The 17,963-nt window shown below is 31.9% G+C and overlaps 2 protein-coding genes across 5 annotated transcripts; both read right to left on the bottom strand.

The window, feature by feature from the left end:
* Nucleotides 1-8,951: 8,951 nt before the first annotated feature.
* Nucleotides 8,952-12,250, bottom strand: LOC115967393. Of its 4 annotated transcripts, XM_031086477.1 has the most exons (3): nucleotides 12,164-12,250; nucleotides 11,301-11,604; nucleotides 8,954-9,654 (listed from the first exon to the last, which is right to left on the bottom strand). In XM_031086477.1, the coding sequence occupies exon 2, from the start codon at nucleotides 11,588-11,590 to the stop codon at nucleotides 11,318-11,320; it is 273 nt and encodes a 90-aa protein (XP_030942337.1). In that variant the 5' UTR covers nucleotides 11,591-11,604; nucleotides 12,164-12,250; the 3' UTR covers nucleotides 8,954-9,654; nucleotides 11,301-11,317. The 4 variants fall into 4 exon arrangements, with proteins under 4 accessions (XP_030942338.1, XP_030942339.1, XP_030942337.1 ...); XM_031086478.1 differs by lacking the exon at nucleotides 12,164-12,250 and having other exon boundaries at nucleotides 8,952-9,642; nucleotides 11,301-11,606; XM_031086479.1 differs by lacking the exon at nucleotides 12,164-12,250 and having other exon boundaries at nucleotides 8,952-9,634; nucleotides 11,301-11,606.
* Nucleotides 12,251-12,640: 390 nt separating this feature from the next.
* On the bottom strand, nucleotides 12,641-14,741 carry LOC115967392 (pentatricopeptide repeat-containing protein At3g18020-like). The gene has a single exon (XM_031086475.1). It carries the CDS (start codon nucleotides 14,680-14,682, stop codon nucleotides 12,658-12,660), a length of 2,025 nt encoding a protein of 674 aa, XP_030942335.1. The 5' UTR covers nucleotides 14,683-14,741; the 3' UTR covers nucleotides 12,641-12,657.
* Nucleotides 14,742-17,963: the final 3,222 nt, after the last annotated feature.

The raw sequence follows: 17,963 nt of genomic DNA, 5'->3' as shown, positions 1-17,963 counted from the left end.
AAAAATTCAAAATAATAAAAACGAAGTCATTTGGATTTTTTTTTTTTTTTGTAAATATAGACCGTCAAATCAAGTCACATCATTTCATTATATTATTTTATTTTATTTTTTCTATTTTAGCAGAAAAAATTATTGCTTTTTGTTTGGGAGGGAATTGTGATAATAATATACTAGTCAAGAGTCAAGATAAACCTCGCACACACACGCGCACACACGCATATAAACCTTGTTATTTTAATAGTAGAGTATACACAAAATTATCAACTTTGATGTATATGTATTTATTAATATATTGTATACATAAAATTATCAACTTTGTTGTATATATATTTACGAAATAGCTTTTTTGGAGAACTTATCATCTTTTAAACTCCAATAAATATATAAAGATTGTCTATTTTGATATTAGACTGTATAAAAATATCAGCAAAAATAAATTAGAACTCCTATAAAAATTATGCTCAATGATTATTTTTCATAGAATTAAATCATATTCATTACTATTCTTAAATTTTGCATTTTCAATTTTCTGGCTACTGGCTGCCTTATTTCCTTTTCTACACCATTCAAACCAAAGTACAAGTTTTCAAAAAGAAAAGCCGACCAAGAAAGCCCCCATTTGGTTCGTGCTTTATCTATTTGACATTATTTACATTAATCTTGTCTCCTAGTCATTGTTTTCTTATGTTCACAACAAAACCCATCTCTGTTTGGTGCTCCGCCTTCCTCTACCAAAGTAATTTTAATTTTGAAAGGATTCATGCACTTTTAGTTAGCTACCTCTTTACCCAAATTAACATAAAATCATATTTCTAAAAAAATCATAAAAATAATTAGACACTGTCAAAGAAATCGTTAGAATATATTAAGATATTATCATAACGGAGCATAGAATAATTAGACATAAAAATAATTAGACACTGTCAAAGAAATCGTTAGAATATATTAAGATATTGTGTGAACAACATGATTTTTTAGAATACTATGTGTCACCATGATTTTGTAATATCATGAGTAAATATGGTTTTAGGGTTACTATCTTTTTTTCCTTTTTCATATAAGAAAGTGGTGTCACAACTTTTGGCCCATGAGATAATCCAAAACCCTATGATGAACCGAGTGTGGTAGATGAAACTCGATCAAGACCTTTGAGTTTATGTTACGTCCTTCATGTCCATCAAATGTACCACCCAAACGTCATCGAAAAGACTAAGGTTACTATCTTAAGATTAACGTATTTTAATTTTTTATACATAAATTTTTAAATTAAAAAAACGTATTTTTATATATACATTGCATTGAATTTAATATAAGAATTCAAAATACTGCAAATGTAGTCATTTGGATTTTTTGATGTTGTAAATATAGATTGTCAGATCAAGTCACATCATTTCTCTATATTATTTTATTTTATTTTATTTTTCCTATTTTAACCTAAAAAAATTATTTTTTGTTTGAAGGGCCAAATTATGATACTAATATATTAGTCGAGAGTCAAGAAAAACAACAAATGCAATTACACACACCTGTACATATAAACATTAATGTTTTAATACTATAATACATCATAATTTATAAAAATATTATATAAAAAAATTATTAACGTTAGCAAATACATATATATATATATATATATATATTTACAAGATAACTTTTTAGGAGAACTTATCAACTTTTAAACTCTAATAAGTATACAAAATTTGTCTAATTTGATGTTAGACATGTACAAAAAATTTCAGAAAAAGAACTTAGTAATCCTATAAAAATTATGCTCAATAATAATATTTTATAGAATTAAATCCATCTTTTACCATTTTCATAGTGAAATTCTTAAAATTTTCATTTTCAATATAAATTATAAAAATATATGCCAAAGTAAATAAAAAAATTTCAATGAAACCAAGTCTTTGAAGACATGAATGATCCAAGACTTTAATAGATACTAGAGCATTTTTTACAATAATAAAAAATGAAATTGAGAAAACAAAAACTACCTCATCTCAATAACTACTAGACTAGTTGGTAATTTTTTTTAAGAGCATTATTAGATTAACTCAAATATTATTAATTTGGTAGCAGTGTTATGAGAAACACATGTATCCATTGTTGATACTATATCACATCACTAACAGTGGGAATGGGAGAACGTGTTTAGAAATTACGTCTATTTCTTATATTTTTCTTGTCGAATTACACTCAAGATGTATCTATGTAAGTCCAGTCAAACCAAAGTATAAGTCTCCAAAAAGAAAAGCTGACAAAGAAAATCCCCAAATTGGTTTAGGCCTATATATCTATTAGACATTCTTTACCAAAATTCTATTATAAATAAAAAAAATAAAATAAATAAAAATAAAATAAGTTCTAGGAAAATCCACGTTGATAAAAAAAAAATGCGGTGAACACATTGATCATGGACGCCTTAGGGACATGTTCATTCAACAAAAATATTCAATATTTACGTAAAATATACATAAAAACTAATTAATAAATTGTAATATCCACACTTTTCTTTTTTTTGAGAGTCAATAATATCATCCACTTTAAGTGACCTAGATACAATATACAATGGAACTAAAGGGGCTACGGGATAGGATTGGCCTATTAGGCATGGATATATAATGCGTTAATCACATGTAATTATGCAATAATAGGGATTTTTCTTTTTCTGTTGTTGAAAAAATCATGTTGATTTCGTGTAATTTCTGTTGCTTTACTTCTTGTCTCTCTTGGTGGGAGCACTCAAATTTGACATTGTGAAACTTTCGGTGGTATGCAAATTATATAGGATTTTCAAGGAAAGCTATGGTAAACACAATTTGTTTGTGAATTGGGCAGAGAAGAAATCAATTATATCAGCCAAAGCTCCACTTCCAATTTTGACAAGATAGGCCCTCACATTGAATAAGACAAGTTAATAATCCTAGACAGCATGTATATGACCTAAGTAAATAACAAGGTAGTAGAGAAAATAAAGATAAATCTAAGGCTCAGATGGAGAAAATATAGGTCTAAGGTCTAAACACAAAACAAGAATAGGCCTAAGGAAAAGTTAGACAGATAAAGTTGGGAATACCCTTATTAGACGAACAAGGACAAGCCTAAGGCTCCAAGACAAATCAAGGATGTGGGCCTAAAGCCCAAAGACAAAACAAGATATGCCTAAGGTTCCAAAACAAAACAATAATAGACTAAAGGCCCAAACAGAAAACAAGGATAAGCTTAATGTCCCTAGACAAAACAATGATGGACTTATGGCCCAAGCCAAAAAAAGTTGGGCCTAAAGCCCCTAGATGAAGTACAAAATGAACCTAATGCCCCTAGATGATATAAAGATGGGCTTACATCCCAAAACAAAGTAAAAAATAAGATGGACCTGGAGCCCCTAAACAAAATCACATAACTAAAAAGGACAAACTTGAATCATCAAAAAAATTAGGTCATAAGATTGAGTCAACCTCTATAAATATTTTAAGAACACCTTTAAAGGTTATTTGTAAGGAAAGAATTATTGTTATTTTTCTTTTTTTGGTTTGGAAACTCCATTTGTATTTTTCGCGGGGGGGGGGGGGGGGGGGGGAGTTGTGGTATGTTTGGTAACTATTTTTTTCTCCTTATTTTTTGTTTTCAAAAACAATTTTCTATTTTTGAGACTAAAAAACTTTTTTGGTAATCTAAAATGAATAGAAAACAAAAACTGTTTTCAAAACTCATTTTGTGAAGGAAACTGAAAACATGCAAAATGCTGTTTTTAGTTTCTAATTTTTAAAAGTCAATGAAAAAATACATTTAACTTAATGAATTTGTTTCATTTAATAAGTAAGTATTAGAGTTCAAATTCTAATAACAACATATTTTAGTATTTTCTATTTTTTTTTTCAAAAAACTATCTTTTTTGATTTCAATTAACCAAACATGTTTTTGATTCCAAACATACAAGAAAATTGTTTTTTCTTTATATTCCCAAAAAAGGTTTTAAAAAATTGAAAACAAAAACTGTTATCAAACATAACCTTAGTTTCTATTTTTCTTTTTCGTTTTGTTTGGGAAAAACTTTCTTTTTTTCTTGAAAACATTCATTTAAAAAAAAATCCTTTCAAAATTTTTTTTTAAAGAAAATTTTATGAAAAATTTTTTGGAAGGAAAAATCCCTTGATAATTTAAAATATTTTGAAAAAAAAAAAACATTTTTTTAAAAAAATGTAGATCACTTTTTTTCCTAGTGGTTGTCTCTTTTGGGTAGACCTAATAAGCAATGCAAGTACAATTAGGATAATGCTACATGTCATCCCATCAAACGCACACATAATTGGGTTAACCCTACTGGTTGGGTTCTAAGATTAACATAATTGGGTTAACCCTACAAGTTGGGTTCTAAGGTTATATATTTATGTCTTGGTAAGGATAATAGTGTCTCCTTCTCCTCCTCCAAATGGCCACCCACAACTTGCTAGGGAGATCCATTCTCCAATCCAAGCAAAGTGGAACCTTAATGGGTTGGCAAATCAGCTTGTTAACGTACTAATAATCCATTATAGGCAATGACATAGGTTGTGAGCTAAGTGGTGAGGTTCAAAGAGCTTAAACCCTAATTGCATTTATGGTCCCCCACTCACCTCCATCATGGGTTATATAGGGTAAAGAACATGCGAATATGTGCAAAAGAAAATAAAATGGGTTGGGCTCCATTAATATTTTTTTTTTTTTTTTTTAATAAGTATAGTCTAACAATACATCGGAATCTATTTCTCTATCTCCAATGAAGTTGTCATTGTGGGCGTATCGCCTTTCACCATAGGTGTTGCTCTAAGATAATGTCTCAGTTAAGTTGGCTAGAGACGGAGGGTTTTAGTATTGCGCCATGCACCATATAAGGTGTTGCTCTAGGAGAATGTCTCAACCAGAGGTAGAGGTATGTACAAGGGTGGGGGGCCAAAATTTTGAAAATTTTTAAATATACATATATAATTATTTTCAAATTTTCAAATTTTAGTCTACAAATATAAGAGTTGGCCTCTCAAATATTTGAATTAGTCAAATGATGCTTTTAAAAAAATAATTGGTTTAATAGTTATAAAGATACAACTTTATTTTTCACAGTTTTATTTTTATTGTTAAATGTGCTTTTATATATGTTAAATATTTAATAAAGTTTGGCATAAAAAATGTTTAAATCTATCTTTTTCAACCTGTTACATGGAAATTAACAAGTCATTGACTCATTAAAAAAATCTTGTCACTAAAACTACACATGAAATGTGTCTTTAGTTGCCACATAATGGGTTCGAGCAAAATAAGTTCAAATATGTTTGAAGCCTAAGTTATTCCTCCAAGTTTTGGATCATTTACGTTTTTGAAAATTTCAATAGTTCAATTGGAAGAGTTTTTACTTACTTTAATATAAAATTTGATCATTTGTATTTAAAATGAAACTTTTTAAGAATTTCACTATGAAAATGGAAAAACTGAATTTTATTTTATGAAAAATCATCATCAAACATAATTTTGATTAAAAGTATTAAGATCTTTTTTCCTAGCTCCACCCCTGCTCTCAGCTAAGTTGGCTAGAGACGGAGGGTTTTAGTATTGCCACATGATTTAGGTCTAACAACCAACTTTAACCCCAATGCAGAGGTTTAATGAACCAGAATAATTAATTGAACCATAATTGACAAATTGCTAAAACCGGCCGGTAGTAACTAGTAAGCCATGCATGGGAATCTAAACATTTTTTTTTTTTTTGGAAAAAAAATCCGGAACCTTATTTCCCCTAAAATCTATTATTTAAATTACTACATGATACTAGACCAAAATTATAAGAAAAAGAAAAGCACTTTACCAAAAGCAAATCATCTTTATTTCCAGAGATATATCCTGGATAAACTTTTAGAAATCAAATTACTACATGAAACTTTTAGAATCATTTCAACTATAATCATTAGAATTAACTTTTAATGACAATAGAATTAAAGTAAGTACTGCAAATATTACATTCCAAACTGGCTCTGATGACCAGATTTACAATTAAAACAGTACCATAATATTTCATGCATTAGTAAGCATTAGGGAGAGAGTTGCACCAGTGCAAAAGCAAGTTTAATTTATGCACCGATAATGTTTGATGTGAGTGCATGGAGAAGGAGCAGAAGGCGGGACAGGGCCTCTACTAAGTGGACCAACTTCCATGGTTCTATCACCAACACTCGACTTCTCAATATCCAAGGGCCTTGCACCTGCAAAAGTTATGGCAGTGAGAATCAACAAAACAAAAATCATTCTCCTAGTGTTACCGAAATTCTCTCTGCAAGCTTTCATTGTTGTATGGACTATTCTCTCTTCAAGAGTTTGTGTCTTGCTTGGACCAACTTCTCAAATTTATATATAAACTATCTACTGCAGTGGAAGTATGCATATTCTTTTTGCTCTTTACAAACTTTAAAAATAAAATTTTGTTCCCATAAATTTGATAGTCAAAAGAGATTTAACTATGTTTATACATTCTTTTGTTGAAAACTTGAAATGTTTCTCTAGGTAGAGAATCATAGATATAGATATGGCTTCTAAAAAAATTTAAAAAAAGAAGAAGATATAGATATGGAAAATGCTAAAGGTACTACAAATTTACTATTTTAACCATCTTATAACTGAATATTTGAATTGTCTTTCTATGATTGGAACACATCAATTTGTAAGTTCAATGTAATAAAACTTGTAGTACCGGTAGCACTACTCGATAGATATAGATACAATGGATTTGAACTTGTTTAATAACCAATTGTCTTAAAACCTTAGGTTATTTGGAAATTGTGAATTTAATAATTTAAGCATATAATTCTAACAAATCGGTTTTTAACCGATTGTTTCAAAAGCTTAAATTGTTAGAAAATAATGAATTTAATAATTTATCCATATTATTCTAACATAATTTATGGCATTCGTTTCATGCTAATTGTTTGTTTTTTAATTGCTTCAAACATCAATTGATTTTGTGTGTGTTTCAAATTCAACTTTTATATTCGTTGATAATAGACTTTACCACGGATATTAATATTATGCACACTTATTCTTTAGAAAATATAATGTAATTATTCTCATAATACTATATTTGTGTTAATAGCATTTATTATTTGGCTTTCTTCTTCAAAGAATCCTTTGGGATTGGAGGGCTTATTAATTGGAATATCTGGTCGCCGCAGATATTCATTAATCCAGCTAGCTGGTAAAATGTTATTTTCATTATTGCAATACTATACGGAACTTTGAATCACAGCCTAACGCACAACTTTGAACAAGTTGTTGGAAATTTTGGTGCATGAATTGAAAGCAACCAAAAGAATAAAAAAAGTTTCTAGCGTTTCTATAATTGTGGGAATCTGTCCCTCTAGTGCTTATAATTCTACTTAGAGAAATGTATAAACAACAATGCACACAACAAATTTAATAATTTTTTTTATATAATTTATTTAAGTGATAGATTATGATTATTGCAACATCACTTTTATTGGAATTATCATTAACTATATTTTTATTCTACAACAATCACAATCTGTCATCTCAACAATTTTGCAAATATTTGTAATTAAAAAAAAAAAAAAAAAAAATTCAATAGTACAAGGGGAGAAAGGGATTTGCCCTTATTCTCCTATTAAAAAAGAAAGGCTATGTTATCTAACTATAAGGACTCTTAACATTAAGGGCAAATTACAACTTACCTATATGAGGTTTGGCCAAAATATAAGTTGTCTACCTATAATTTAAAATTTGATATTTTATTCACCTGAGATTAGATCAGTTAGAATTCTGTAACCCACAACAAGGCCAAATATGTAACTTTGCTCCACTTTTATGTCTCTTGTCTCTAAAAACACAAAAAATATAAAAATACAAAATCAAATAAGATAAAGAAGAATCCAGCAAAACACTTGTATCATGAGATTTCAAACCACAGATAAGCAACTTAAATTTTGGTCAAACCTCAAATGGGTAAAGTGTCAAATTTCAAACCGCATATAGGCAACTTAAATTTCGATTAAACCACAGATTATTAATTTGTAATTTGCCCTAACATTAAACTTCAAATACAAATATTAAAATGTGCATATGCGGAAAAACGGGCACACAGCCCTGTAGTACTAGTAGACTACTATATATGAGAAGATTGCTTTGTAGTAGCTGTAAAAGGACACAGAATATTTGAAGTAAGAAGATTAGTCTATTGGAAACTTGCCAGAAAAGCCTTTAATAAAAGTGTAGCACGATGGGTACATGCGACTAAAAGTCTAAAATCATCCTTACGATAGCTTTTTGGATATGGTTCTACTCTTACGTTGACGAGAATAACAATTTTCATATGCAAACATTATTCCTAAATTGGACCATTATTAACATCACTTTTTCACATATTAATAATCATTTATCACATTAACAATTTATAAAAAAGTTTTTAAGATAATTTGTAACTCTAATATTTTCCACTACATATTGGCCTATGTTGAGAGAATTTTTCGCTTAAATTTGTATACACAAACCTAAGGGCAAACCAGTAAAGGTTTAGTATTCCACAAAATTAAAGGTTTATATAATGTCATGTCATTTAAATAAATTATCAACCATTCCTTAGTAATGAAATGAGATTTTAATTTTTTTTTTTAACACCAAAATGAGATTTTAAATGAAATAACACTATGCATGCCTTATTATTATTATTATTATTATTATTATAGATAGTGAGGAGAGAGGAGGCGGGAGACGTGGGATTCAAAAACAAATATGGGTTACCGAAAAAAAATATCATTACTGCTAGATTATCACTTTAACTTACCACGCATACCTTTAATTTCATTTAATAACTAAACTTTTACATTTTAAAGAAAATGGATAATATATTAATAGACCAAGCTAAACTTTTATGACAAGCTTCTAATTTAGTAAATGACCAAGCTAAAATCACATTTTCAAAATCAGATAAACCTCAAGAACAAGCTTTGGCCCAAAGTGAAGGGAGAAGGGGAGAATAGAACTAGTGACTCCACTTCACAAGGCGTGGTCCCTAGCCAATTATGATGCTCCTTGGGGTACGAAAACTTTTTAAGTTTAGCATGCTATAACTCTGAAGAACTCTTCTAGCAGTAATACACATCCTCTGCCAAATAAATATAAGCATTTTCTCACCAAAAAGCTGCCTTAAAGTGACGACAAACGAATATGACAAGACCTCCACACGATGATGCCATCAATTGCATATCATAACATCTTTTCCACTATGACTTCTGGAAAATTAAATCAAAACCAGACAGCTCATTGAGGGCTTGAGAAAATTTCAAGCAACTTAGTTAAATTATCTAGAGCTTGCTCAGCAGCAGCAAAGCAAAGTTTAAACAAGAATATCTAGAGATGATTAAAGCTCAAGTGGAGCTTGAACACACTAATATATTATATAAGCTAAGCCCAAGAGCCAAACACATGGCTCAGCTAGGCTTAATCAGTTGATTGGGGCCTACACAATCCCACCCTCATCACCCCTAGCACCAAATTCCAAAAATCCTTGCTCTGGTGTTCAGCCTTAAGCTTCAGATCATCCTCAATGCTAATTGATACCAAGACATGTGTACTTGAACCAACAACCAGCATTTACCTACACCCCTAGCAAAAGGACTGAACTGGATTAAATATAAACTGAAGACAAAGAAAATACAAGAAGTGGAAAAGTAAGGGAATTCGACAAACATGTGCGCACACACACAGTCATTAAACCAAGTACTAAAGGCTCAATGGAATTGTAATCCTTGATCAAAACAATTGCTTTGAGCTGTAAATAACAAACAACATAGAATATCACTAAAATGTTATTGAATCTTTGAGAAATCCAAGCTAAATAGTATTTGGGGATAATTGGCATCCAAGAAAGGGGTTTCCAAGGATAGTTACCACCCGTAACCAAAAGACAAAACATATTCTCTAACTAGCTTCTTATAAATCCCAACACATTTCCTCTTTTTTTTTCTTTACTGATAAATTACACACGCACAGTGGGTCTTGAACACACAACCTCACCCTCCATCCCATTATTATGGGAGAACAAAGTGCCAATTGAGTTATAGCTCATTGTGATAATCTGGGTAAGGTTCAGTGTGCACTAAACCTAGCTTAGCGGGGGAAAAGAAGAAGAAGGCTATAGCTCATTGTAATAGTCTACATAAGGTCCAATGTGCACTAAACCTAGCTTGGCGAGGGAAAGAGAAAAGGCCTGAGCAGTTTGTCTTCAGCATGCTAATATTGCAAACTTAAATGTCAAATTAACAAGTTCTCTTAAGTATATTTTATTAGCAACATTACTCACATCGCCTTTGCAGACCAAATGTTTTTCTAATATGAACAGCACTCCCTTTCTTTTGATATAGTGAAATCCTTACACACTACCATTGCTCTCATTGTCTGTAACTCATCTTGGGCAGCACAAATAACAAGTAATTCACGATCACTTCAGTACTTTATCAAAATCTCTGTCCACATTTTCTTGCATAAGCAAACAAGGAAAAGTAAATTATTAACTTTTTCCTCCTCGTTTCTTTGCCCTTTTATGTTCATTCCTTTCTCATTGTAAGTAGTGCCCAAATCTAGAGGCTCTAACACTAATATAATGCTTTGGAAACAGTATTCACGTGCAGGATCAAATCTGTCAACTAAAGCAAAGAATCTAAAATGGATTCTGCAGGATTCTCCATCTAGAAACTAAACATGGGATACATGAGAATATATTTGTGTGCAGTTTAAGATTTTGGCATTTCTTCTTGAATTTAAAGCTTAAACAGATCAAACTTATATCCTAATAAGCTTTCCCTCATTTCTCCAAATGGTATGATGACAACCCAAACAACAGGACCTAAGGTCTGTATATATATGCCATCACCCATTTGAATTTGGCATTAATCAATTATTGACAATCATATCCAACATGCATTTACAATATCCAGCTACAACAACGCCAAATGCAATTCTCTAAAAGCTCGCAAAATTCACATTCACAAATTCAGAAACCACCAATAAAATAAAATACAATCATCAAACATCTCTACTAAAAACATGTATTCATCCAATATCATGATTTCTCGTCAATAATATCCAATGATCAAAGCAACCAAACATCACAGTACTCCTAAAATAGACACAAAAACCAGCAAAACCCAAAAATTAAGCATCAATGATTTAATACTTGCTTCAATCAAAAGTCACAATTGTATATCAGGAAAAAATATATATAAAATAAAATAAACCCCATAATTACTCATTCTAGTAAGCACCTGCAATAAATTGATCATTAGTGCCCTCCATGCTCCTTGGCATGCTCCTGGTGCATAAGGTGGCAGCGTTCCTCAGGGAGTGCAACCAGGTAGGAGAAGGCCATTCCACCAAAGCAGACATGGTAGGGCGAATCAATGGAGTTGGTTTGAATGTACTTCACATGGTAGTTGTCGAGCCATCTCTGAAATTCATTCTTCAAATAGTTGGTGGAAACCATTGGCTTAACATGGTCGGGCACCTCTTTCACCTTCTGCCCCTTGATCTTGCTGTAGAATTTCCTCATTGCCATTTGCTACACAGGAACTGTGAAGAACAAAACTTTAGAAAAGCCATTTCCCCCAACACCCCATTTATCACATTAAATACTCTAAAATTTTCCTTTTTTATTTTATGAGATAACTTTAACCCCACAAAGAAAATCCATCAAAACAAAAATGAAGAACATTTTTCCAACAATAAGAAGCTAGGTCCACTGTGCATCAATATAAAACTTTCTCAAAACCTTTCTCAAGCCAAGCTGTAAAGGCCTCCAAATACTCCTAGCAGTAAATTGAACTTTCTTTCTTTTTTTGAGAAACCAGTAAATTAAACTTAGCCATATAAAAAAATAAAAAATAAATAAAAAAAATCCACTCTTTCATTTGTATTCCTATTTCCCCATCAATCCAACAAACAAAGAACAAAAAAAAAATCCCATTTTCCCGGAAAATCTAATCCACACAAAAAAAATACCAGAAAAACAAACAAAATAGAAATTTTGTTTGTTTAAAGAATGGTCTTGTAGACTGCAAACGAATAAATTCCAAAATTTGTGATTTGTTTGCAGTTTTTATCTAATTTCTGTATGCAGCTATCAACTCACCAATCCACAACATATCCACAACCTACAGCAATCCATTCACTAATCCTTTGATAGTACTCTCTAGCATAACAAACTCTCTTTGTCTAGAATATCTTTATGTTGTTGAAAAATTCTCCGTTAATCGCATGCCCCTGAATTTTTTTGACATCCTTCACATAAAAATAATTGTTAGTGAAAGACATGGTCTCTTTTCCTGCCCCATTAGGCATCTCAACCATGCATGACCACTTTGTGTTTTGGAGCTACAGCTCTGTTACATTTGCATTTTATTAACCCCTTCAGATGATTCCTCTCAAAGTCAAGGAGGTCATCTCCATAACAAGGTCAAAACATTTATCTTCGTCAGTACTAACTGGATCCTCCTTTAAAAAATGTCTCCTCATTATGGCTACTTAAATTCAAGTAAGATTTTCTTCATCAGGTTTTCTTGGTGTTTATATCCTGTGGTTCACCTCAGGATTGCAAAGCTGCATCCTCAACAGAGAATTACTTTCTCACATATCATGTAATTTGTCAAGAATCCTCCAGGTTACAGCATCTGGGGCCAGCCCATTCCTTCTCATCTCTCCCACAACTTGATAAGCTTCTCTCATTAAGCCCAACTTGCATGCACTGTCAATCAAAATATTATAATTGAAAATGTTTGGAGAGACCCCAGAATCAACCAATTCATATAAGAAATGACAAGCTTCATTGAATTTGCCTGAGCAGCAAAGCCCTTTGAGAAGGGCTGCATAAACATAATTATCATGATACTTTGATGGCCATATGACATCATCCCAAAACTTCATGGCCTCTTCTATTCGGTTGGCTTTACATAATCCATCAATTATTATAGTATAAGTGGTACAATCCACTGAGACACCATCACTTGCCATTCTATTAAAAAACCCCATTGCTTCATTTGCTTGCTGAAGTTTAAACAAGCCATGAAGAACTGCATTATATGTCACAACACCAGGCCTAACACCTCGTTCTGGCATTATGTGATACAAAAAGTCAAAAGCTTCCTGGGTTCTTCCAACATTTAATAAACCCTGTATGATAGTAGTGAAGGTCACAGCATCCGGGGAACAAAATTTGCCTATTATCATATCATTTAATACCTTCAAAGCTTCTCCAATCCTCCCCATCTTGCAAAACCCATTTATAACTGTGTTCAAGGTAATGACATCAGGCTGACACTGGTTTTGAAGCATGGAAACAAGTGCATTCAAAAGCTCAGTTGGGTTAGTGATAAGACAAAGAGCTCTTAAATATATATTGAACATTCTAGTTCTGTCCACACCCTTCTTATTCAGCATATATTGGAGAAGATTCCTTGCCTTGTAAAGGTCCGATTCTTTGCAAAGACCTTCTACTAGAACCTTATATGTATACTCAGATGGTAGGTACCCAAACTCAATTCCTTCCTCCAGCAACTGATATGCCCTCATATAACCTCCCTCCTTGCATAGTCCATGTATGATAGTATTGTACGATGCCAAACTTGGAAGAAACCCCCTCTTCCTCATTATGTAAACAATCCTTGAGGCCCCATGATGCTTTCCAGCTTTACAAAGTGAATCTATAATCTGTCCATAAACGAATTCCTCACACACACTCTTCCCTTGAGGCATGTTTTCTGCAATCCTAAACACTTCGTTAAAAAACCCTTCTCTACACAAAGAATCAACCAGGTTGGCAAAAGCAGCATTTCTCACAGACAGGTCCTTTTCATCACTCACCTTCTCCCAAAGTTTGCACATCAATTCCCTCCCCCGCTCAATGTCGCGCTCCCGAAGAACACCACCTAATAATACACTATATGTTAGCGAATTGGGTACCACACCATTCTCACCCATTTCATCAAACACCTTGTGGGCATTACCCAATTCACCAATTCTACAATACCCATTAATCAAAGTAGTATAAGAAACAACATTTGGACAATGCCCTCTACTCTTCATATCAAAAAACAACCTATGAGCTTCATCGGGCCGTCGTTGTAACGAGCAAAACTGATTCATCAAACGGTTATAATTAGGCAAAGACGGGACAAACTCAGGCTTAACATGAATCAGACGAAGTATAACATGCAATGTGGTATATGGGGTTCGAGAATCGAGTAATCTGGCAATAAGAACATTGCAGGTACGCTCGTCAGGGACCCAATGAGAAGATAAGAAGAGTAGAAGGCGGTGGTGAGCTTCGGAGAAGCGGTGGGAGTGGCAGAGTGCGTGAATGATGGTGTTGATGTTGAGAGAGTCTGGTTGGTATCCGCGGAGGCTGAGGCGGTCCAGAAGGCGAAGCGCCTCGTCGACATTGCGGTCTTTGGCGCAAAGTCTGTGAATCTTTTTGGTCCAGTATGAGGTGTTGTTGGTGATGCTGATGTCGTGTTCTGGTTCACGTTTTGGTGTTTGGTCGATGATAGTGTGAGTGAAGAAGAATGCAGCAAGAGGTAAGGTTATGGTCTTGTGGTTGTGGTTGTGGTTTTGTGGGATTGGGAACTTTGGTGATGGGGCGATGAAGCGGAACATTGAACATTTATCATATGCAAATATTCCTGAAATCTGCTTATTTATTTGTATTCATTTCTTGTATGCGAATATTAAGAAGGAAATGTATATAATATTGTAAACATTTGATGAGTAGTGTATATTATTGGATACTTTTTATGAAAATGTGTACCATTTATATAAACATTAAATGTAAATCAATAATTGTCCTATAAAAAAAAAAGTGAGCGTAAGCTGCTATAGTGAACATTTACTTGTTTTTTTTTTTTTTTTTTTAATATAGATTTTATAATGGTCGAGTAATACTATAGTCACAAATTATTTTATAACATTTTTACAAACTGCTAATGTAACAAATTTTTATTAGTTATAATATAGATCCACTACTAATATCATATTTATGTTTTCCAATAATTATTTGAAAATTACTAAAACTACATTAACAGTTTGTAAAAATGTTATAAAATAGTTTGTGTCTGTAGCATTATTCATAATAGGTCCAGTTAATGTATGTCCTAAGGACATACATTAACCATTCATAATAAGAAATTTTTTTATGAAAAATTGAAAAAACTATCAAATTAATTAGTTACTTTTTTATTTTTCCATAAAAAATTTTCTTAAATGGTTTACTAACGTATACCTAAGACATATGTTAATAAAACCCTTTTATAATTATGCTAATATCGGAGAGTGATCGTCCCGGTAATTGAACAAGTAGGATCTTACAACGAATGACTAAGTTTATATGTTGGACAAATAGCTTTTTTCGGATGAATGGTGTTCCTAAGGTGGATATCCATTGTTAGTGTGTCTGACTGCCAAAGATGTTAAACAAATGAGCATGGATTGGGCAACTGAAGTTAAGGGTATAGGGTTCGAATCATAAACACAGGGCACTGTAAAAAAATATCATTACCATTAAACTCTAACTTGAACTGACCATGCATGCCTTTAAATTCATTAATGACTAAAATTTTACACTTTAAAGTAAATGGAGAAGATAAAATCATTTTTTTTAAAGTAAGATAGGAAGAATTTTCCCAACATAGTAGTAAACTTTTTTTTATTTATAAACTATTACACATAGTAAAGAGGGAGGATTTGAACCTTGATCTTCCTCATGAATGAAACTAATCAATATCAATGAATTACAAGGCTTTTTACAATAACATACATAGGTGTTATAAATAAAAACGACGAAGAGATCAGACCAAAAAAACTTTGAATTTGTAGGCGACAATGGGTCACAACAAACTTTCCAAACCAATCAAGTAGCGTTTATCCCATGCAAAGGACATTTTTGTATCCTAATACTAGTGACATAGTAAATTTTCTTCCTCTCTCCGCGGTCTTTGCAAGGACATTTTTGTATCCTAATACTACTATTCTGAACGCTGGTAAATGGTGGAATTTACATGTGAAAAAAAGGAAAAAAGCTCCATTTGCTCATTAATGGCAATGTTCCTTACCCGATGTGGGGATGTAAGTGCAGGGGTTAGGACTAGAAATAGGAATTGTTCCTTGATTTTGTAGAAATCGTGCCTTGTTTGCAGCAAGTGTTGGCTTCATGTCATGCAAAGGCCTAGGCCTAGGCCTAGCAGCCTCAATAGGTGTGGTGATAAAATTAAAAATCAAGAACACAAGTATCACCACCTTTGCAGTGTTGAAGAGAGTTTTCTTAGAAAAGAACATTTTTTTTTTTAATTGAGAAAAATGATGTATATTTCAAGTTTCTTTCTACTAAGTGATATGGCTCAAAGTTTAGGATTTGTTGAAGAAGAATGAGTAGGTAATACATTATATATAAAGCTTAAAAGTTACATACGTGAAAGAATGAAATTGTTGAGAAGATTCAAGGAAGAGGTCAAGTAATGTTGGAATAAAATATTACTAAATGCATCTAAGTAATTAATTTGAAATTTCTTAGTTCCTACTATACAAACATATAAAAGTTATTTGTCATGTTCCCATTAATCACATGAATTTTAGACACTTAAAAAGAGTTTACAAGTAGTGGATCTTATTAATTTTGTACTTGTAATACCATTTAAATTAGATTATCAACTAAATATAGGAAGCATTCTTAAATCATAACTGGTATGTAAATTTCCATTTGATGGATCTCTTGAAATCATTGGCTTGAAGAAAGATGCTGGGAAAAACGCTGATGAGACAGTTCCCAATATGCCAGAACCACCAAGCTCCCTCAATTTCGAAAGTAAGATCAATTTCCCGTCTCTTGGAAAATGTTTACGAACACAAGTCCCAAAAGCTCGTAAAGTGTTATGTCATGACTATAATTTTCTAGTGATATTATATCATATGGAAATTGTTTAGACAGCTCAGCTGGAACTACCTATCAAAAAAAAAAAAAAAAAAAAAAGCTCAGCTGGAACTCATTTTCCTTAGCTTAAATGGGAATAAGCACGTGGGCTTGGGAGAAGCCAAAGCATTAAATTAAGTAAAGTTGACAAAGAACACCGCAAAGGAAATACACTTTTAGAAATTAAGGGGTTGTTTGATACTACATCATTTTAAATGTTTTCAGTTTTTAAATAATATTACATATATTTTTACACATTTTTTACCCACATGTATTTTCAAAAAAACTGAAAACTGTTATTTAAACACATGTACCAAACAGACCTTAATTAAGGCCAAAAGTTCCTAATACATACACTTAAGAAGTATAAGAGCTGTTTCTCAACAAAATAAAAAATAAAAATAAAAATAAATAAGGGAGAAGAAGAAGAAGAAGTGTAAGAGCATGTTTTAAAGTAATATTTTAAGAACCCAACAGGAAAATTACACTAAATTTCTATAGCGCCATTCGTTCTTTGGGAATGGACTAATTTTGTCTCTTCGGAAATAGCGTTCTCATGCAAGAGTTTCCTTCCTCCCACTTTTGTCTGCTAGGACAATATTTTTGTCTCCTTGCCAAAGTTTTCTTTGGTACAAATTCTAGTGGAATTCACAACTCAAACAAGGAAAAAGCTAAAGCTAGATTTGTTTATTAATTCCGCATTACCTGGTTTCTTGGCATGTAGTAAATTATTAAAGGTAAATTTCATTAACATACTTTCAGTCTTGAGTTAATGTTGATCAAGTTTAAGATATTTCAAAACTGACCAATTTAGTCTCTAAATCCAACTTGGTTTCTAAGATAGTTGAGAATATGAACTAACAAACCTAACAACGTTTAGAGACTAGTTGTTTTTAGAGATTAAAATGGTCAATTTTGAAATATCTTGAATCTGAATTGTACCTTTTTACCGAAATATATATATATATATATAATA

The sequence above is a fragment of the Quercus lobata genome, chromosome 11 (assembly GCF_001633185.2).
Source record: "Quercus lobata isolate SW786 chromosome 11, ValleyOak3.0 Primary Assembly, whole genome shotgun sequence".
Lineage (NCBI taxonomy): Eukaryota > Viridiplantae > Streptophyta > Magnoliopsida > Fagales > Fagaceae > Quercus > Quercus lobata.
This window is presented reverse-complemented; position numbering and strand designations above follow the sequence as displayed.